General features: G+C 39.1%; 1 protein-coding gene across 4 annotated transcripts; it reads right to left on the bottom strand.

Moving 5' to 3' along the window:
* Nucleotides 1-192: 192 nt before the first annotated feature.
* Nucleotides 193-22,152, bottom strand: LOC118780441 (monocyte to macrophage differentiation factor 2-like). Of its 4 annotated transcripts, XM_036532913.1 has the most exons (8): nt 18,474-18,702; nt 17,550-17,660; nt 11,321-11,402; nt 10,052-10,212; nt 6,290-6,364; nt 5,108-5,209; nt 4,336-4,405; nt 193-3,806 (listed from the first exon to the last, which is right to left on the bottom strand). In XM_036532913.1, exons 2-8 carry the CDS (start codon nt 17,648-17,650, stop codon nt 3,603-3,605), a joined length of 795 nt encoding a protein of 264 aa, XP_036388806.1. In that variant the 5' UTR covers nt 17,651-17,660; nt 18,474-18,702; the 3' UTR covers nt 193-3,602. The 4 variants fall into 4 exon arrangements, with proteins under 4 accessions (XP_036388806.1, XP_036388824.1, XP_036388815.1 ...); XM_036532931.1 differs by lacking the exons at nt 17,550-17,660; nt 18,474-18,702 and adding an exon at nt 21,836-22,152; XM_036532922.1 differs by lacking the exons at nt 17,550-17,660; nt 18,474-18,702 and adding an exon at nt 21,090-21,386.
* Between the last annotated feature and the right edge of the window lie 955 nt (nt 22,153-23,107).

Below are 23,107 nucleotides of genomic sequence, written 5' to 3'. Positions count from 1 at the left end.
TACATTCTGAGTTAAGGCCTGAATTTGTGGCAAAAGTCTGGGAAAACTTGAGCTTGCTTTTGGTGTAATATCAGCACACTTCAAAGTGTGGTGTCTGAAGATACTACACAAGTAATATATATATATATATTTTTTTTTTTTTTGTTTTTTTTTTTTGTGAAACACTGTCTTGTGGAAAATAATGAGGTCTAATCTAAGATTGCACCATTTTTGTAATAAGACTGACTTTGAAAGTTTTCATCTTGCAAGTGGTTAGAATTTTATTAAAATGGCCATATTTCATGTATATTTGCTCATTGCTCATGGTTTTGGAAATTTTAATACACCCTGTGGTGCTCTTGAAAAGTTGGAAATACTTACATATTAAAATCAACCTGAAAGAAGGATGGGTGCCTAATTATGAATGTAAAAATGCAATAATACATTAACATCTTGGTTTCCTTTTCAAAAGGGAATGTAGAACAATTCATAAATAATTAAATTTATGATGTAACATAAACAGATAAGGAAAAGAGGAAATTGCCATTGCTTTCCCATTCATTGTCCCTCTCATGACGACAAGGAATCAGTCTGGAATTTTATTTTTCAATGAGTGTTCTGTTTTGCTAGGAGAAGGAACTTCCCATGGTTCATTTCTGTTACAGCATTAGATGTAGGCATGTTGGTCATAAACTGATAAAATGTACGTTTGATTGAAATGCTTTGAGTAACATTCTGTGTAAGACTTAATTTTGTTTCCTCTTAATAAAGAGGAAAGCTCTTAACTTTCAGTGCAATTCTATTCAAACAATGAACTCCTAAGGCTGGTTCAACTTCATAGTTTGATGCATTCTAGAACTTACAGTATCATTTTATACTGCACTAGAAACCCCTTCACTAGGTAAACATACTACTGAAATCAAAGAACTAAAGCAGTGCTGTTTCTTAAGCATCCTTAAATTGACAGATGAGTTCAAATAGTTGGTGAACATTTAGTAAAAATCAGCCTTACATTAGAAAAGCAGTCTAGAACTGTTAAACATAAATTATGCTCTGTTATGAATCAGTATAAATACATTGTGGAATTTCCTCTGCATTCTTAATGAGACAGTAATACTATTCTAGTCATGTGAGAAAACAATGGAATGCAGCCAAAATGTTACACAGTGAAGCCATTCGTGTGAGACCACCAATTTCAAAGGAAAATTTAAGAAAGGTCTAACTCCACACCATTTTCATTTTGACATTTCCAGATCACATGAAGTGTACTGTGCAATGCCATTTCTGTGGCTAAGGAGGTATGGGATGTTTTCATCAGGGTTGCTGAAAGAACTCATTGGAATTTAAAAATTAAAAACTCAGTTTTTACATTCATATATTTCTGCTTTCTTTCGATCATTGTGAATGTAAATGTAGCTTCTCTTTTTGAAGCTTGGCAGTGTATTGTTCAGTTAATGGAAGTATTCAGAAGATCTGACTTATCTATACCACTATCCTGTTGAGGACCTTCTGTCATGAATTATTTGAACCCTGTGAGATCAATCCAATGAAGACATTGTCATGCAGCGAGTAAGCAAATTAATGAAACGATTAGTACACAAAACAGAAAACAAAAACAATTGAATGTTGATTCAATGTGCGTGCTGCACCACAGACATTAGAAAATGACAAGTAAGTGACATGCAGTACATCATTTCAGAGTGAGCACTGTGAACATACAAGATGGGCACTTCAATGAACATGGAACATGTTCATTTCTGGAGGGAAATTAGAAACCCACCATAGTGTACAGGCTATTCATGACCACAATACCTAGAAAAGGTCCACTTTCAGTTAACTGTCTGAACAAGGTCTTATTCTACCATAGCCATAACAGAAATAATACTTTAAATGCAGAAACTAAGCAAAATGAACTTACATGGTGCTTATAAGCATATAGATGTTTTTGTAGCTAAGACCAAAAATGTAAGCCGAAGGAGAGAACAGAGCACCCAGACTTACAGGAATGTATACAGTACTGTTAGTGGCTAGCATGAGCTCCAGTGCCTGCAGGCCTAATAGGGCCTTGGAATGATTTCAAGTTTTCAAAGGATTTTTCATCACTGTCACAATAGGCTCCCTACAACATATAGTTCTTGGGTTCTTGGCCATATCATACCCAATGCAGTTCAACTCACACTTGTAGTTTAAAATGAACAAACAAAGAAGTGTCAATCCTTTTACCTCAGTGTGTTACTATCACTTTGCACACAGCTGAGAGTGTACAATGCATGCTACTCTTTAAGGTTAAAGTCCCTTTGATATACCTCTTTGATGTGCTGACACACCTGACAAAAAGACAATACTCATCTGTTACTTCAGAGTGTTACACTGTAGAACAGACACTACGGTGGATATCTGAGCAGCTCTGTGTTTTGCTGAGGTTTGTCAGGTTCATGTTTGCATGTACACATTCAGAAACCAAGTGACAGAGCAAAACATTATCTGGGAAAAAAACCCAAAAAGGAACAGTACACGGCACGTCTGTAACTGACATTTGTGGGTTCATGTACTCGAATAATTTTCAAACAAAAAAAGAAAAAATACTTCTGACATGAATACTTTTTGAATTTCAAAAACACAGATCGCATCCAATTGTTGTTCATTAATAAACAAAAGAGGATTTCACGTTTCAAGCAGACGTTCAGAAGATGTTAGGTGATTCAGCGCTGTTAAATTAAAATCTTTCAGCTTCTTCAATCTTCAATCCGCATTGAACATATGTAGTCATAAGGGGGAACTCCAACAAAACCAAAAGACCTCACATTAGCGGATGTGCTACTTTGTATACTTCACCCAGATACCAACTATACATTACTGCATTCTGATCATGTCACAGCCTTTTGGTCTACAGTACAATAAATCCTTTTGGAATTCGAGCCCAGACTACCAAAATAATCCATCTTTTAGCGAGGCAAGGCCGAAACTTGAAATCTGTGCCCACAAAATACTGATGTCAGAAAATTCACAATTACCAGTTTCCCCCTAACTGGAATGAGTAACAAATCTTAAGTGATTCTACATGTTATCTGAAAGATTTTGGATGTAATTCCCCTTTACATTAAGTGGCACCTAGGATTCAACAGAATCACAAATTAAAATAAACACAATGATACTTTGCAAGACTCGGTTTGTCTTGCATAAATCTTAGTTGTAAACACTGCAGACTATAGAGAGCATCACAAGTAGAACACTATTTCTGCTCTTGGAAATGCTTTAGTAACCTCTAACTTGTTTTTCAATGCTCCAAGGTAAACCCTTTAATATCAAAAAGGAAGATTGAAATATGATGGACACCACCTTTGCTGAATAATAGATCAAAACATCAATATGCAAGGCAACCTCATTTCTTTTCTGTTTTGAAATATTGTTTCAGCCTGCTGTATGCCCAATACTGACTGAAACTGTTCAGCGACATTCTGCAAGCAGACATGACATCATCATGAGAAGAAAAATGAATGAATGGGTGTAACGAGACCAGTTGGAGACACTTCTCAAGAGACCCTTCTCTCTTTCTCTCTCTCAGCCTGGTGTTTGAGGGGCTCAGAGAGGGGCTATAGTCAGGGTCATGTGGTCCTTGTGTGTCATCTGGACGTCTTCATCTCACTGGTCCCCGTTGTGTAGAGATACCTCCAGATAGCATAGTAATGGATGCCGGCTCCTATGGCCACAAAGAGGTGCCAGATGGCATGGGCAAACGGGATGAGGCCGTCGCTCTTGAAGAACAACATGCCCAGGCAGTAGAACATGCCACCCACAATCAGCTCAAATAGGCCATCTCTGTCCGCCTGTAACAGTCACAGAGCAACACCGCGTGTTAACACTTGCATTTAACACCACTACTGGGAATCGCTCTTCTCTCCTCTTATTAGAACTGTTCCCAGAGGCAACATAAGCACAATCTCCTTTTTCCACATCAATGATCTTTTAAAAAATGGGGAAAATACTGGGACTGCAAGAAACACAGTCTCACATTTACCCTTTGTTTTCAGTTTAATTCAAATTTATGGTCAGTCACATTTTAACTATTATAAAATAATGAGTACAATATTCATTTTTTCACAACTACAGCTCCAATAGCTTTAATTCTATGTCCCAGTGTATTTTAGTGCCTTCACCATTATCATACTATGAAGGTGTTGCTGTTCTACAGCAGTGCTGGCAGCTTTGATGACAGCCATCTTGCTGTCTGCCAATTACAGCTCCAAGACAAGCTGCAGTGGGCTGCTTCTCTGCCTGTGGGGGTTTTCTCCAGCACACTGCTAAACACTGCTGAACACTATTGAGCACTGCTGAACACATGTCAGTGTTTCTTACCATTGAGAGGATCACTAATGCAGGAAAGACACCCATGACTGTGTAGCATATAAGCTCAACAATCTTGTACCTGAGAAATAACAAAGAAATCATGTTTAGATGCCAACTCACCTGCTGTGCTTTACACCCTTGATCAACCAATAGTACTGCCAGTCAGAATTTCACAAGTATTGGTGATAGTTTAAAAGGGTAAAAGACTAGGCTACTCAGAAAAATACAGATACAGATATTGTCTTTAGAAACCATTCAGATAAACCCCATGTTGTATTCATAAATACTGACTGTTGAAAGTGCTGTCAACATGAGCCCGAAAGATCTGTGATACACTGTATGCTTCCCAACATTCTGAATTAAATCAAATCTGATCCAACGGTATATTTCACAGACACATTTATTCTAAGACTTCCTAATTTGCGGTAAGTTCCATCACCACCAGGGGGCATGTTTTATGTGCATTACAGATACTAGGCGATGAATTATGCATTTCCTACATGTTGGATGCAATAGCGGAAACTGGTGTCCTTTACGCTCTCTCTCTCTCATTCATAAAGAAATCAATACATTGAAATAAATGTCTCTTCATATGCCACAGGACATGCATATGTAATTGACCTGCTTATGCCATGCCCTGTTTCCTGTTGTTTAAAGATGGTAAAACATAAGGGTCCCCTGAGGACATCCTGACCAGACAAAGGTCTGAAGTCTGGGTGTGCTGGCTGCTGACGTGCACATGGGTGTGACCCCAGAGCGGAGCCCTTGATCCAGCACGTACCTCTCGTGGAAGAAGAACACGTACGCAGTGCCCACGCTCGCCATGATCCAGATGATCCACCTCATGTGGCAGGCCCACGGCCCCAGCTCCCTCAGGTTCAGCCTGGGAAAGACACGTAGCTCTGCATTTTAGAAACGGTCATGCAGCAGAGAGCAAGACTGGGAACAGGAAGAAAACTGTAGTATTTTTAATATTGCAAATAATTAGTTTTATAACATAAATACAAAGCATGGGCATATTATGTCTTTCATGTCAGCAAGTGTTTCCTGGCAACACAGTGTGAAAAACTCTTGGAATGGTCACACTTTTAGTAAACAAAACTCTACAATGGATTAGAGCTCAAAATGTGTTAAAAATAGAGCAATATTTTTGTGCATTCCTTTTTAGTGGAGAGGCATTCTGGATCAAAGACTTCATTGATGGATCTTAAAAATATCAAACTCCAGCAACATGGAATAACTCAATTAATGGACCAACTTGTTTCAATATAATGGATAGGAAGAGCATAAAAGGATTTTTGACAATGTTTACAGTAATGAGTGATAAGATTAAATTTCTAAATATTGACTGCTGCTGGATAAAAAAGCATTCCTAAAAGAATTTTTCATTCCCAGCAGCAGTTCTGCTCAAATACAGACAATAATTGGAGTATTACATTCATGAATAATCCCAAAATCAATGTCATTAAAACTTCCATTTTATCCTGTTTTCTTAGAGACTCACTGGATCACAATGTGGATTGCAATAAATAACATTGTGGCCCGCTAACTACTTTATTTCAGGTTTCCTCAAAAGAAGCATTAAGTTGGTTCATCAGTGAAAGCCCTAAACATGGAAATTAAGAGTGAGAAAACAATGTTATCATGGTAAGGAGAAGCATGAGTTAAAACATTTGACCTAAAAAAATCACAATGCAATGCATGCTGTTTCAGTGTGCTATGATCTGTTTAACATGATTGTAAACGTCTGAAGGTCAGAATTGTGTGCTCCAGTTCCACATTTTCCAGCTATTGTCCCAGAAAAACCTTAGTGAATGTGGGAGGGAATGGTTTCAGACATGTGACTTCAGGTGAAAGTGATCTAAGCAGAGAGCATGCAAGGAGGCCACTCAGACAGACCGGGCTGTATTCATAGAGCTGTATATGGGTATTGTCCTCTGGCACACATACAGTCTGCACTCACCAGGGGGCGTAGGAGGCTGCAATGAAAAAGTAGATCACCATCCTGTCGCACATGTGGAAACAGTGCTCGACTGTCCTGTCACAATAAGAAAGAGAGAGAGAGAAAAGGCTGTCCAAGGCTCCAAAGAAGGACTGCTCCCAACTGCTCTACTGCTCTACCATTCCTGATGATTGCTTCGCTGACACCCTATAACCACACTGATCTTGACATTGACACAAACCCAGGTTTAAGCATGATTGGCTTCGTTCATTATAAGGTAACACTTTCTACACTTAAAACAACAACTAAATACAGTTGGCTTAATTTGCTGTCTAATCTGAGTGAACTGGGTGGATCCTGTGCCAACTCTGTGTCATTCACGACTTGTAACAGTTACTGCAATTATGTTCGCGATAAGGTTCCATTTGTCTGTCAGATGCCCTTAACCTTACCCAACCCCTGAGATACATTAACCATCTTAGGTGATGATATTACCTCTTTGTAGTTCTTGCTGGATATGCACTAAAGCAATGCAGGTTAAGAATTCATCAGCACTGTCCCATCAAGGATACAGTGAAGCAGCTGTCTGATAAGAGGTCCATCTTTCTAACTACTGTGGCTAATGGCAATAATTTCATTTTCCACTTAGATCATTTACCACATCATACACTTCAGGGTATGACAGCAATTTGCCTGATCAGCAACTGATGAATGGAAGCAACAGCAAACAATCGTGCAGCACAATCTGAAACCGACGCAGAGCACCAACCAGCGTCACCAAAGACTCCAAAAGACAGCCCTCGGTGGGGATAAATTTGATGAATTGTAAGGACACACAGAACTAATTATGCGTGGTTACAGAGATTGTCGTCATAGGGAAAAACGCTTGGCCGAGGACAGGCCAGTGCTCATTCCTCTGGGAGACTGAAGAGAAACACTGTGCACTGACAAGCTCAGAGACAGGCAAAATGACTGGCCTAATGACTGCACTTCCCACAATAAACTTAATCACAAGAGGAGAAACAGTGAGGTTCAGCCTAAAGTTCCATGCTAGACACACTTTAATCTACAACTACTTTGTACATTTTTTTTTAATGAGCTGGCTTTCATTAATTTACATTTGGATAATTGAGCTGTCAACTGAAGACTAATCTCAATCTGACATCCGTATTTGGGGAAATAAAGAGAACAGTCTTTCAAATATTTTTGTTAGTATCTGCCATTTTAAGATATTTATAGTAGCTACCTCAAATGATTTAAGTATAATTGGTCGTTCAACTCACTTTTCAATGTTTTGTAGTAAGGAACAGATAGAAAAAATGAAATCAGCTTTAATGAAATAAGTGTCACCTCCACCTATTACTAATTACTTTAACAGGTACAAACAAACAGAATGTAACTATGGAAATATTTCCATTCATGTCTTTGAGCACAAATGCCAACAACACATTTCTTCCACATGGATTTTACATAGTAACTATTAACTTTTGAAAACATGTCAAATCCCAGTCAGTGTGTGAATTTTATGGCGTATTAAAACAAAAAGCATTGATTCAGACAAACAGCATAGACAGATGAACCAATGACCATGTGTTCTGAAACTAAAATGAAAGTTATCAAAGTGTTAAAAGCATTACAAAAAAGGCTACGTATGAAATGCAAGTTACTGCAAAGATCCTACAAAAATACTCAGCTAATAATGGAATGACGCAAGAGACATCTGACACACTTGGAGCAAACTACAGTCTATAGTTTACGGCCTTTAGTCCCATTCATGATCGCTCTCTTGTGGTTCACTGTGAAGGTATGGGCTTGCCAAAACAAACAAAAGAAAAAGTAACGGTGGTAAATGTCATTTGCAGGGTTATCATAGAATTTTTAAATTGCCTATAGTCATTCATGTTAGATATTCATGTTGTACATCTGTGATATGTTTATAAAAATAAATAACATTTCTGTAGGCTTAGGTTCTGTGAGCAAGTGTTGCTTGATTTCCACACTGGATATCTGCTATATGCATGTAAAATGGAAGTGGTTAATGTCTGAACAACAGCAAAAATGTGGCCATGGTATTTAAAAAGATAGTAATAAGTTACACAACTTATATATACTGTATATAAATTAAAGATTTAGCAGATATGGAGTGAGACATACATGCTTTCACGTCATTCTTCCACTCCCTTCTCTCTCTCTCTCTCTCTCTCTCTCTGTCTCTCTCTCTCTCTCTCTCTGCTGCATGGAGGGGGAAAATAAACAGCTCCATAAATCCATACAAGCATCAGCACTCAGGAACCATAAGGGATCTCAAGAACTCTTACCACCATCACAGAATGGAAGCTCTTATTCAGAAAGCATCCTTTTCAGAGTGTCTTTGGTTTGTGACTGTCTATCCAAGGCTCACATGAAACATTTGTTTCACAAACTGAATGCATTCAGAAGTGATTTCTCCATTTGTATATGGTTTCATGACCTTATCCATAATGATAAGAAAGCATAAAGAGACACAGTATCTGGTAATGACGTTTAAGTTAAAATTATATGCAAAAGCCTATTTTTAGTGTTATGTCAATAATGAACCTCTGCCACCTGGGGCAGAGACAATATGTTATCTTAAAGTAACTTGTCAATAAATCAATGAAGCCTAACATTATAACACGGGGAAATTAGGAAAAAAAGCAGCTACATCCAAACACACATGTTAGGAGTTCTGCCTTGTCTAGTAAAAATGTTTGCCACTGGAGAGAAGAAATAAGTATTGCACTGATTCCTGATGAATGATGAGAAGCACCCAACTTTTCCACCAAAAAACTGACAGTTTGCATTAACATTTAAAATATGAGTTCCTTTCATAACAGGAGGCTTTTTAAACTATCAGATATGTTTTAATTGCAGTGGGAGTGAGTAACCAAGTAGAAGTGCAAATTTCTCCCTGAGGGAGGTGAAGCTGTTTTAATGAGATGGCCTATTAATGGACACTGTTGAGAGCTTCTAGCAAATACCTTCAAACAGGAGGCAAAGCAAGCAAAGTCTGTGTGTAGCACCCAGATTTCCGACACCAGGTTAGCATGCTGGGATCTGGCTACTATAAGATCCATTAGGGGGGTGCATATTTAAAGATACTGAGGGTATCTTTCTTTTTATTACTGGGAACTCGGTGCCAAAAACAATTATGCAACATGGCAATAGAGGGCTGTTGATATCAGAAACCTGAGACTGGAATAAACTGAAACTGTAAACCCAGCCACACAACATGAAATACAGGTCTGTATATCTAGGTTCACACAGATGTGTACTCAACTTCATTTAGTTTGATTCTAATATAGGAAAATGTAAACAAATATTCTGTTTATCGCTCCCAAACAATAGTCATTACTGCATTTTGTATACAAACGTCTGTCTGAAATGAGATCTAACTTAATTACACAATGCATTTAATATGTTATAAATGGAAGTGAATGAGATGCTAAGACGTTGACTAATATCATAATATCATAAATCCTTTTGAAAAAAAAGAACAGATGTATATTTGGAGTTACTGGGAACATTCATGAGTATGACCAAATGTCGTCACCCCAGCAGATTCATCCAAGCAATAAACTGACACAATTTTAAAGAAGGTGCACAGTCACAACGCAACTTACAACTTACAACGCAAGTAAGGTCAGTGTAACAGCACACATGCTAAACGGAGACAATTATACTGCAACTGACTACATCCATCTAGTCACACTGGTTTGAGGTAAAACACTCTGGCCGGTCCCTGTCCCCTTTGGAGATACCTACCGGAGATGACTCTTTTTCCAGGAGATTGTATGGAACACCGTAGACACGATGAAAAGGCCGGACAACCCGAAGCCATAGATCCAGGCGGAGATCGTCTCCCATTGGTCATCAGACAGGAAGTGCAGGAGGGAGCTGCCGATGATGCTGGGTATTATCCAGAGCTGTGTAACGGCAGAACATTGAACATTTACAGCAATTCAGAGGAACTCATGGTGAAAATGCTATATGTATCTACTATAGCTCATCTCACAATAGTCAAACACTTCCATAAACCCAGAAGTAAAGCATTAAATCTGCATTATGAGTGAAGTGGGGAAAAACAGGAATTTAATCTACAAATGTAGGTGATCCAATCTGAAAGCTCTCTGGCCCCCATAATCAAACAACACATTGCCTCCATACTCAGAGCTTCATTGATCATTGAATAGATTTGCTTCTTCTATGTATGTATTGTGCCTCATACTGATCAGTCTTCACAGCCACTTGTATTATAGTTCAAACTCAGAGGGGATTGACAGAATAAAATTCCCTAAAATTACTGGAACAGCACCATGTATGGTGACTGTCAATGGTCAGTGCCATACGATAAATGTCTTTTTTGTCTGCATTCTTCACATTACATGGTCGATTTCTATGACACACAGCAGTGATGCTCAGATATTAATCCCGACACCACAGAGGGTGTTGCTCATGGTCACGTTTCCACACTTCCACTCCTCCCCGCTGTTAAACAGCATACCAGATGTGCTTCAATAACACGCAGCGAGGTTCTGCACAGGATGTTATCTGACCAACAGCAGCACAGCAGGACACCCACAGGCAGACTCGTAAATAAGACGGCTGAGAAAGAATGTGACAAACTGCCCAAAGAGAGCAAGGACAAAAAAACAGCAGAAACTGGCTGAAAATGAATTTTAAAACAAAACAAAAATAACTCTTTTCAGGACTAAGATAATTATAGGATAAGACTTAAATGTGCAGCAAAGGAAAACTGTTTTTCTACACAGTTTGGAACTGTGAACCCACCATCTAAAGGAAGTCTCCCCACCCCCCTCGCCTCTAGGCTACCCTGACCCCCACACGGCACCACTTCCTTCCGCTCTTCTGTGTCTGTGTGCTTGAGCTATGTCTTTTCCCGTCTTTCTTGGTTGTGGTGTTTAAGTTACTGCAGACTCTGTGAGTGCAGCTGTACTGTAAACTTCAGTAGATTACAGACTGGATGAAATTCACCTGAAGTTAAAGGTGCAGGCTAAATAAGGGCGCACTCACCGCATGTGTGGCGCAGTTGGCTGCATGTTCGTACTCTGTTGGTTGATATCTTTTGTTGGGTGGAACTCTGTTATTCATAAATCTGAAAAGAAAATGCAAAAAAAGCATTCACGTTAATGTTCTCAAACATGTGTGGTTTCACATAAACTCTGCCTCACCTCTGGGGGGTTTGTGGCATCATAAACTGTGGTAACAAAGCATTTTCACTCTCAATCAGCAGGAAAGCCTGAGACAGTCGTCTACTGCTCCTTCTGCAGCTGCTTTTTCATGGCATGTGATTAAGGACAAACAGTTCAACATCTGCATTACACCCTACTAAAGGAACACATTTTAGGTGAAAATATTACCTCTTAACACTTGCATTAATTTTCCACAAAATATTAAGACGTTTTATCATATTCAGACTAAAGGATCTGTAATTTCAAAGAATCCGGAAAGTGTACAGTACAACAACAGATTGTTAAACCTATTTTCACCTCTATGCTGGCAAGTGACAGAAGCTAAATATGCCATTCATTCCTGAACAGCATGTTAACTGGACATTTGAAACACATTTCTTTCCATGCAATAAGGCAAAACTATTATGAAAACATGAGGGGAAAAAAAAAACATTACTGGGGTCTCACTTCTGCTTTGTTACACGACATTTACGTTGGTTCTCTCCCTTTCATTTTCCTTGCTATATACAGCCAACATTACTCCTACTTAGCAGGACAAGACAGATGGCAGTGGTGGCAATCTCAGAGACAAGCGGAGCACAGCCTTCCTGCCGCAATAACTCCCATGCAATATTTATGTGCAAACTGGAAATCAGTCAAATAACCCTGCTTGAAACAATGAGACACTTTACAAAGGATGTTAGCTTGCATGATGGCTTGAATCAACTGAGCAAATCTTCAAAGATCAGAGGTTTAATTCTGACAGTAAATGAGTATGTTTAGCTCCCCGACAAAATGATGTATTCCACCGAGTATGCATCTGCGTTTGGTCTGGCGGTCCATGTGTGACGCGATGCTGAGGGAAGAGTCAGGGGGGCAGTTTCCCCAACTGATCAGGCATCTACACAGAGAGCTGTCAGGTATTCCAATCAATCTAATGACTCTCTGACTCAACCTGCTCCCAACGGACCAACTGACAAACAAAGCCTTCTGATAAATCATTGAAGAACGACACAGGTGGGGGATGTGCACTGAAAATGACTGCCTCCTTTCATTTAAACATGGAGGCTAAATAAAGCACTGCAATAAAATGCGAATACACACGTTCAGCGCTACTGTGCATTTATTCAGTCCAAGCAACGTGATTTCATTTTTTCCCCCCAACACTGGCTTGTGTCATCTGAACACTGGAATTTATCCTGTACCTCTTGAAAGTCATTCTAATCCATATCACGTTATTGCATGTAGCTGTACTTTGTGGTTGCCTGGCAACAGCTGGCAACTACAACCCAATCCAGCCTGGAATCTGAGGTTTTTTACACCACATATATCCAGCAGCTGAAGCATAAGAGCTAGAGTGATGATGTCACTGTAGCCATGGCAACCTGAGGCTGGGGGATTGTGTTTTTCCACACCAAAACTCATTTTTTCTCTATGATCAAATTAAAACATTCATGTCAGGAAGATGCAGATGAACGTATACTGGACATGTCTTACATACACAAAATGTTCCCATTTAATACACAGACACACGCACACGCATAGACGCAGATATACATTTTATTCACTGCAGTATATTGATTGACACTATCAACACAGTCGATCTAGTAAAATGAGACATTCTGATCATCTACAAACCCACATCCCACTGGTCACATAAAAAGGAGCACATATATGGGTCTGTTATGACTTCATGTTTTGTAAGATTCCTCTCTTTCTTTACATAGCTCCATCAAATATCAAAATCAATATTGCTTTTATGGTGAGGTATGGATCATTTTATTTCACCTATTGTATTAAATTATGTACAAAACAAACTGCAATGCCATGTTAACAGCTATCACAGAAACATAAATGTATGTACGACACCCTGTTTATTCATTCCCCATAATAATGTTACTTGCAGATTTCACAATTATAAGGAGCACATGCTTTATGGCTGAAGAGAAGAACAGGGCGGGGCACCAGCAATCATGCCCATAAGAGGACAGCAGCAAGAAAACCTTTTAGAAATAAAAAACCCTTTTAACTACATCCCACCTGTAGGGGAAACAGGCACTGGACACAAGTGTTATTTTAACATATTTTTGAATAATAAAGGTAAATGTGCTGGCTTACACACAGCACTTCTATACACTAAGGGCATTATTTATAATAGGTAAAGCTCCAGGCTTTTAAAAGTTGCAGGACATGCCAGCTGATGCCAGTTGAGGAGGTGCGCGATGTAAATGTAAATTATGTAATGTAAATGATTCAGACAATACACTGAATCTGTGCTGACTGAAAAGCCTGAGCATAACAGGGTATTAAATAATAAAGCCTTAAAATGTGAGCGTCATTAAAGAATACATAGATCCAGGCTCCAGGTGTCCAAAGAGCAAAAACAATCATCCGTGTATTACACTAATTAAACAAAGCAAAGGCACTGGCGAGACTCGGGCAACAAACACAGCTTAATAAAGTGGTATAAACCAGCAGTGCATGTTTATCTTTTATTATATATAAATCTTGATGCATTGTTATTGTAATTATCCCACTGTCATTACTACAAATAGCAGTACTAGAAGCTGCAATAACAACAAACCAGCCCACCACTGCACTGCACACAGTAGTAACTGAAGCTGATATCCAGCACAAGAAAATCTTTGGGTGAACATATAAAAAGATTCACATGTATAGCACCTGCAGCTCTGAAATCTGCCAAGACCTCCTCAGTCTTTCTGAGGTAGCTGGGAACCCATTTGATTTGTGTGGCATTTTGCTCTGCTCTACAATGACTGAAGCGCTATGTGAACTTACAGTAATTACACAGTTTTGCCAATCCTCAATAGTTTTCTACTTCATTATAAACTAATTAAAAATAAATGACTGAGCTCATTACTTTTGTTCATCATATTACGGCACAATCCCCCATAATCATAAGTCCCCTAGCCAACAGAAACATTTCAAGTGAAAAAGACCAATTCTGACCCATTTAAACCTCAGTCCTTATTCTGAATACAGATGTATAGACTCAGAATGTAATCACAGCAATTAACAGTTATATGCAAAACAAATTACAGTGGAGCTATGCTCTAAGAGGTATTGAATAATTTTTATCCAGTGCTGTCTGGCTTAAATTTGTAACCTATAGCACCAGGCATGCTAGCTGTGTTCACTAAACTGGCACACAAAGAACTGGGCTGCAGCCCTCTCTTATTATAGTTGCACTTTTACTCAGATGTCCCTAATTTAACTGCTGACACCAATTCAGCTTTCTATTAATAGCAGGATACAAGAACTGCCCACATAAACCGAGAGTTGAGCTCTGAACAGCGCTGTTTGACAAGCTGCTTCAGGGGAGAGAAATTTCAGCTCCATCAGTCAGACCCTCAAAGCCTGCAGCACTGAACCTGAAGGTGTATGTTCACAGCTTTACGCAAAATAGAATCAGACAGATTAAGGGATGTTTCAATTAATCAAACAAGCTAGGGTGGGTCTAAGCCAAACAGAAATCCATTATTATCGATAAACCACTGACACTGGCCTGGGTAGTGAAAAGAAGAGGATCAAATCTTGAGCTTGCAATTGAAGGAAGTGACAGTGCATCTCACATCAGCATGTTCTGCTCAGCACGCCACAGAAAAGCGGTCCGTTACTGCCGACAGACAGTGATGATCTGGGCACGTGACCCCGGAGCTGTGCAGCGCCGGTACAGAAAGTCTGGCATGTTTTTCCTGCTCTTGGCAGCCCTTTGCGCTGAACTGGCTCCTCACGCTGGATTTGTTATGAAAGATGATTTCTAATCTAGGGCATCAACTGCACTGACTGAACAGTGTTTTAATGAGCGGTGATGCAAAGACCCAACACCCCAAGCATGTGTACACCCCACTACCCTGTGCGTATTTTCTTTTTTTTTTTTTAAGAGGGTGTTCTGTCAATGTTCAATGGCACCACTGGGCAAGAGGAAACTACAAAATGCCTTTAAAATCCTGTCCACCGCCTGATTACACACCAAGTGATTATGTGGACAAAAAAATACTCCTGTATGAATGATTCAATTGATCAAATCCAAACAGCCGCGTCACTTACATAAGATGCAAAATTGTGACGTTTGAAAGAAACTGTAAAGGAGACAGTCCGACTGAGACTGGACTGAGATTTACTCTGCCACTTTCATCACCGAGCACACTACATGGTCATTTAGCAATGACATCACAGAGGCCTTCCAATGGTCTAATATGTTCCTGAATGATTCACACTCACTTGAGCTTATTATCAGAGGTAAAATATTTCCAGAATAGGTCCCCCAGTGGTCTAGGGGGGGTAAAATGGCATCCTCTCCATCAGTTACTGGTCAATGATGAACTATTTTCCCACAAAACAGCCTGAATGAAGCATAAGAAGGTTGGCAGCTTCTCATATTGAGCCATATCGCTTTCGCCTGAAACTGGAAGCAGTATATTGCTTGTGTGACAGACTACTTAAATGAAGAACTATCAGGATGTTGCAGCGTTCTTCACCCTCCTCACAAAGCATTAGCAGCAGGATTCCTGATGTTGATCTAAGATTAATTACACATTTTTACGGTAGGGTGAGTACTAATGCATTCCAGTCAATACTTGCGCTGAATATCATACTTTTCTCAGACCATTTCCCACATTGTAACCCAAGCAAAACACTCCATATAAGGTAAAAAAAAAAAAGGTGAGGCTGCCATATGATTTACTGTCACTGCGTACACCATTTCTGCAGTAAAACAAAAGTGAAACAATGCACAAAAATACATTCAGCCCCCGGCTGGCTGATGAACCCATCGCCCCAGGGGCACCAGTATCCCAGGGGCCCTCATCAGCCTGTTCTGGCCTGGCACAACAGGCCTGCTCCCCCTGGAGCTGGCAATTACAGTTAATTATCTTATCAAGCTGTTTGCTAATCACGGATGACAGTGGCCAGGTTGCCCTGTCCAACTCAGCAGAGACTCTAATCAAAGTGTGCATTCAAACAGGGGCACATGCGTACTCTCACACTGTTCCAGCAAAACCGCAGCGTAACCCCTGTAATGGCCCTACTACACACAAGTAGATCCTGACTGCTGCACGATTATCCCTTCATTGCTTTCACACAACACCGAGACACCCTGACTCCCACTTAGCACCATACCACATCCAATCACAAATGAGGAGATAATCAAACACAAAAGGAGTTTATTAAGATAAGATGAAGGCAGTCGAACTAAAGCTTGCTGAACCTCAATAAAACAGCGAGATTAAACCATTGGCTTAAGTCAATTCTCTCTTAAGTCAACTTTTCTCTCCGACTGTGATGATCACACTGCCTAGAATTTTTTTTTTTTTGTTGTTGCTCCGAGGTCATACTAAAATAGATTATTATTTATAGCAGCTGAACTAGCTGCAAACATAACCACTGTATTCATCCACCTTTCCCTCTCTATGTCTCTTTGGCCCATTCATCAAAGCTTGTGTGCAGTTATTCTTAGAGGCAGCACAGAGACAGAGACAACCTTATTCAATCTAATTTCACATTAAAACAGGATATCGTGACATTAGAGCCCTAACTGTAGGGCATGGACAGGCATTACTCACATATTCAATGATATATTTTAAAATACCGGTATATCAAGTCAGGACACCTGAAACTACATGCATACATTGAAAAAGGCTGTTGTTTTAGTTCATAATACAATACACATAACAAGCACATTTTAATTGTTAACACAACAATGAGGAGAATGGAATTCATTTCAAATTATTAACTGGATAGAAAAAGTAAAAGTTGACATTTCAGCATAATGAAAGTGTCTGATTAAATGGTTATACAGACGGCTGTATTAAGTAGCTATCCAGCATACTTTCTGTCCTAACAACTGAGGTAGGATCAGTTTACCTCAACCACTTCATTATCTGAAAAATAAAAGGTGAAACTGATCCATGGTCAGTGCTTGGGGCCAGAATACCTCCTCTTGGTATCTCTAACCAGGGTTAAATACTTTCAGACAACATTTGCTGCCTTTTAATGTGAAGACTGATGAAAAGAGACAGGAAATGACTGCAGTGTGCTCCTGTCCTCACAGGCGTGCTGTGGCAAGCTGGTATGGAGTGGATGGCAGTAAAGACCGGCTCCCGACAGCAGAGGGGACAGCAAGTGTAGAACGCTCCCCCTCCGTCTGCATCTCATCCAGCCTGGGGACAGAGCCAAGAACAGTCTCACAAAGCACTGTCACACATCCAATGAGCGCTCACCATGGCTGTATGCACAACCTTTCTCTCCGAAAATAAAAGTGTTCCCTTTTGGTTGCGTTCATCGTTGCCAAGTTACAAAGCATTCCATCCCCATCACACCATGGCCAGTGAGGTAACATCTGACATGCATGGGAAAAAAGGGGTTTCTGTTTTATTTTTACTAACATGGACATCACACACACATACGATTACTGAGCTACTTCCCTAATGTGAAACCAAACCACTATTATACAAATATGAATTTGAAAGCATGCTGCAGTTCAACACTGCTTTTTGAAGGCATTTCCGGGCATCAACATAAATGATAGGTACTAACTGAGCAATCACTCCAAAGAATTGTGATAGTTCACGATTTAAAAAAATAAAAAAAAATAAAAACTCTAATTTCATTGAGGTGCAAAGGAAATTAAATATCCAAAAGGGGACAAATGTTTGCAGAGGGGCATTAGTGCGGCTGACTGCATCTGAGAGAGCTTCCAGAGCAGTTACATCAGAGGCCTTCTGTTTTAAATACTTTCACATGCTCACCCTATTGTCCAGCCCAGAGAGAACGTCTCTTTGGTTACAAAAACAAAGCCTGGCTTGTCTGAAGGAAAAATGGATGGCCAGTCTCACTACTCATTTTCCTTATTAAAATTCTTTTAATGTTGATACTCTCAAAAAGGTAAATGCATTTCCCTCTATCATTTTCAGTTACCAGTACAACACTTAATTTCACAACTCATATCAACAATTTGATGTTTCTCAGCTTACCACAGCTTAATTAGAGCCCCTCTTCATTAACAGAAAATCCCTGTTCAGGCTGTCATAAAATTTTTAAGTAACTTCCATAATGAAGAGACGACCCTCTTTTGCTCCTGACCGGTAGGCAAAGTAGTGCTGAGGGCCGGGTAAAATTTCTTCCATTTTTAAGAAATAAAAGTGATAAATGGCTATCTCAGCTTTTCTAAACCTCTCCACAGCAACTACAGCACGTCCTCCACAAAAGGACACACAGTTCTGATTGGTGATAAAAGTACAAACTTCAGTTCTCGGAAATGTCATCAGCTCCGTGCCAAAGTTCAGTAACTGTATTGGTGTAAATATGCAGAAGTCTCTGGCACCCCCACCTTTCAACTCCTCACTGTAAATCATGCACAGGTCAGAGATATACAGTATAACACTGCTTTGTTGTAGGTCCTTATTTCCTACTAAATCTCCAGATTCAAAAGCTGATCACCTTTGAACATGAGCTGATTGTTTTAAGGGAAAACAAGTGATGAAGGAAAATTCCACACATTAAGGTGCTTATACTTTGGTCATGTTATGTTATTGCATTCTCTCCACCTTCATCTCGAATGTGTAGATTATTGGAGCCTTTACGTTCCTCAGTTACATAGGTCATTTTAGTAAGCATTGAAAACTCGTGCTTCATTCATTCATTTGGATGCCTGTCACAGTTATACAAACAGCATACAATTTAATTTACAGTTCAGACAAAAGACATGCCACAAACAATGTTTGGAAGAGGGGGAAAAAAGTATGGGGGAGACTTAGAATAATGGGTTTTGACACATGAAATCTATGAAATTAAAAAAGACACATGAAATCTATGAAATTAAAAAAACTATGAAACTAAATTTAGATGCATTAATTGTGTGCCCACCCTGAAGACATCCCATCTGCCCAAAAATCAAATAATTTCTTCCTTTCCACTTTTTTTTCACAGCTAGTCAAACGAAAAAACAAAAAAGGTAGATCACATGACATATGCTTCAACTATCAGTGGTGGAGGCAGTACGAGTAGGGAAATGCTTGTGTAATGCAGTATGCCTTTAGGAGACAACAAAAAGTAATAAGAGACTGCATAGTCTTAATGTTGGCAGAAGATTCATTTCCAGCAGCTAGAGAAGAGAAAGAATAAGGACCGCCACTGAAGAGCAAAGAGATGTATAAGTTAGACGATGAACTCAAGAGATGAGAAAGGGTGCAGACGGAAATGACAGATAGTGATAAGTGGCAGATAGTAGTAAGCAAGAACTTGGGTTTTGAAGCTAATTTGAGCAGTAAGAGGAAGCTGGAGGAGCGAACAGCACACCAAAGCAGACTAGAGAAGAGCAGACAAGCAGTATTCTCTATTCTGAAGACAATGACCGTAAGAGAGGACAGGGAAGCAAGATTTACAGCAATCAAGACAAAACTGGATGGATGAGGAAATTTCTAGAACACATTTTGGGAAAGTAAGGAATCTATAGAGGGAGGTTACAGTATTGCATGAAGTTACAGTGGCAAGAGTGAGTCAAAGAGGCAGTATGTTGCCCCTGTGCCAGCTTATCCTTTATCCTTCTACTACCTTGCCCTACACTCAGTATGTATGCCCTGATCCCACTTAGTCACTGATGCATGCTCTATATACTATACATATATACATAACATATATATATATATATATGTGTGCGTGTGTGTATATTATATATATATATATATATATATATATATATATATATATATATATATATATATATATATATATGTATATATATATATGTGTGTGTGTGTGTGTGTTTTCAAACAAAATTAACGCCTATTAAATAAGTCTATTTTATGTGAGTAGAAATAATAAATTCATATTATGTTGACTGTACTTCATTTTTGCTTTGATTTGCCTTTTATTTTTAAAGGGGTCTTGTAAAAGTGTCACAGCCAAAGCATGACTTAAGTAATCTTTTTTTTAATACAGTGGTCATCTTTACAAATCAAAATGACTTACAAAAATAAGATGAGAACAGCATGAACATCATTCTATATACAGGTCAATGTTCCTATATACTACATTGCAATGCTAGTATTTTAAACAAAGAAAACATGCACAATGGAAATTAAAAGTAAAAAAGACCCTGAGACATGATGGCCCTAGAACAACATTAACCTTATCATTTTAAATAAGTCAACTCAAACACAGCAAACAGTAAAGCAAAAAAAGAATGTCTCAACAATCATACATTGCCAATCATGAAAAAAAGCAAAAATCAAACATGCAGGAAAAGGATATGCTCTTCAGGACTAAGTGAGAAACCCAAGGGGATACAATACAATTAAAGCGAATATTACAGACAATGAAATTAGGAAGCACAGGAAACAGTGTCCAAAAATATCTGTCCCAGATTTCAACTTTCCCTAAAAGCCCAGCAAATTCTCATATGATATTCTACAGACAATCACTACAGCATATGCATAATCTTCCATGTCAATCTTTCCCTTACAGATGTTGCCACATGTTTTACATGGTGAACTCTTCTTTCACTTTCTAGGTCTGGAGGTGTCAAGAACGTGGCATGTCACTATAAGCTCCTTTATATACAGTGCATTCTACTGTGATCCTTGCCATACCTTCCATACTTGGTCTTCTTAAAATCCATGTTGTAGACTTGTAGGCATTTAAACATCCAAAAGTCTTTGTGCGTTACGGTTCCCAACTCCGAATATCCCCATAATCTCCTAACACTAGGCTACGTAAAAGAGGTGATAATGAGACAGAAACTTCCATGTCGTCTGCCCCAGATTGTTTAGATTTAAAAACAGAACAGGAAAATCAAAGAAACCGTCACCAGTAACTATACTGTCGCGTATATCTCCAATATTTAACTCCTGAAAACGCAAGAAGTCTACAGTGCCGTTTTAAATCCCCTCCCAAACGCATAGCTAGTTATTCTGAGGGGAAAAAGGCTGCCCACTCAAACGAAGGTTTCCTAATGCTACAGATGGGCAGCACCTCATTATCGCTTCAATCACTGAAACACAGCTACACGCAACAGATAGGATGCATTTCAACGTAGTCTACGCTCATGCAAACAGAGTAATGCCTTACTCAAACAAAGAAAAAGAGAAGGGAACCGTCGTAATCTGTTGAATTGTTTTTCTCAATCATGTCAAACTCAAAATGATTTTGGTTGATATTCAGCTGGTTAGCTACGTGGTTTGTGATTGTATGCTGCTTTCACATGCATCCATAATGTTACATTCAGCACAGTTACGAAAGACACATTCATTTGATAAAACGAAACTGAATAAAATCATCTGAACAACGTTCAACACACTTTCACTCGTTTGGGGATGGAAAAGAGAAAAACACTTACCTTACAAGATTCATTTAAAAAAGTGCAATTGCAATGCAACAGTTAATGGTGATGACGATTACGAGAACGCGGGTAAGCTTGTACTCCTTGTATCTCGATTCGTGTAGGTCTGACTGCCTGTGCCTACAAAAGCTGGCCACAATAGATGATCATCGATTTAAAATCACTAAAAATACAGCAACAATCCGGAAGTCTATACGATATAGTCTTTCCCTCTGGTATCCGAGCTCTTCCTTTGATTACAAGAACATTGCACACCCAAGACTGAGGTCCTTCATATAAAAATTAAAACGCGATGAAAAGGAGGTAGAGGCATATTTTATGGTGGTTCTAAGTGAGTATCCGCCGCTGTCAACAGTCACTGTCGACAGGGGCTGCACTAGCTGTATTTTTGCATTGCCAAGTCAATGGTAACAAAGGGTGTGAAGCGCCCTACTTAACGATTTAGAATCCAGTAGAATTTGTTTTATTTGAAACTGTAATCCCACTGAGACTTACCCACAACGTACGAGAGAAATACACGTTTGGAAATTTGACCATATTCAGATAGAAAGTTAAAGTATCTGTGGACGTGTTAGCATTTGTCACAGTTTATGCACGTTTACGTATCATTACTATAAAGGCAGATTTTACTAGTTCAGTCAATTTAAAAAAATAATTGTAAAATGTAACCTGGTTGAAGAAAACATTTATCTTGGAGATGAACCTGCAAAGCTACCAGCCATGTTATGCACTACCTCCTAATTTCTTAGAATAATTTATACAGAAACCAAGCAATTTCCATACAGTGGTGTTATTTCAACAAACCCACTGGATTACAAAATGTATATTGTGGAAGATGTGCTTTGATGTGTAGATGCTGTCTACTTGCTGCTACCTAAATAATTTTTCCTTTTGTAATTCACTACAGGGATTTTGTTTGCCTAAGTAACTGCCAGAGAACTGAAACAACAAAATCAGAAGCTTGACTGACATTACAGCAGTTGAGGAGAAAGTCCTTTTGCATCGGATGAGTTAGAACATAAACATACTTTATGATCTCAACAGGTAACCAACAGAGTTATGGTCTGCATAAGGCATGCACACTCTCATTTCAGGTGATATACACTCACACCACTTATTGTTTTATTTTGGCATGCTATATGAAGACATCTTTGCTTCATAGGTAGGCTAGGGCCCTCTGTTCTTCTCGACCATGTGACCCGCAGGGATTTAAATTTGTATTTCAATTGCTGCCTTCCAGCAGTCACTGTAGGCACTCAATTATCAGTA

The sequence above is a fragment of the Megalops cyprinoides genome, chromosome 1 (genome assembly GCF_013368585.1).
Source record: "Megalops cyprinoides isolate fMegCyp1 chromosome 1, fMegCyp1.pri, whole genome shotgun sequence".
Classification (NCBI taxonomy): domain Eukaryota; kingdom Metazoa; phylum Chordata; class Actinopteri; order Elopiformes; family Megalopidae; genus Megalops; species Megalops cyprinoides.
Note: the sequence above shows the minus strand (reverse complement) of the source record. Positions and strands in the feature narration are given on the sequence as shown.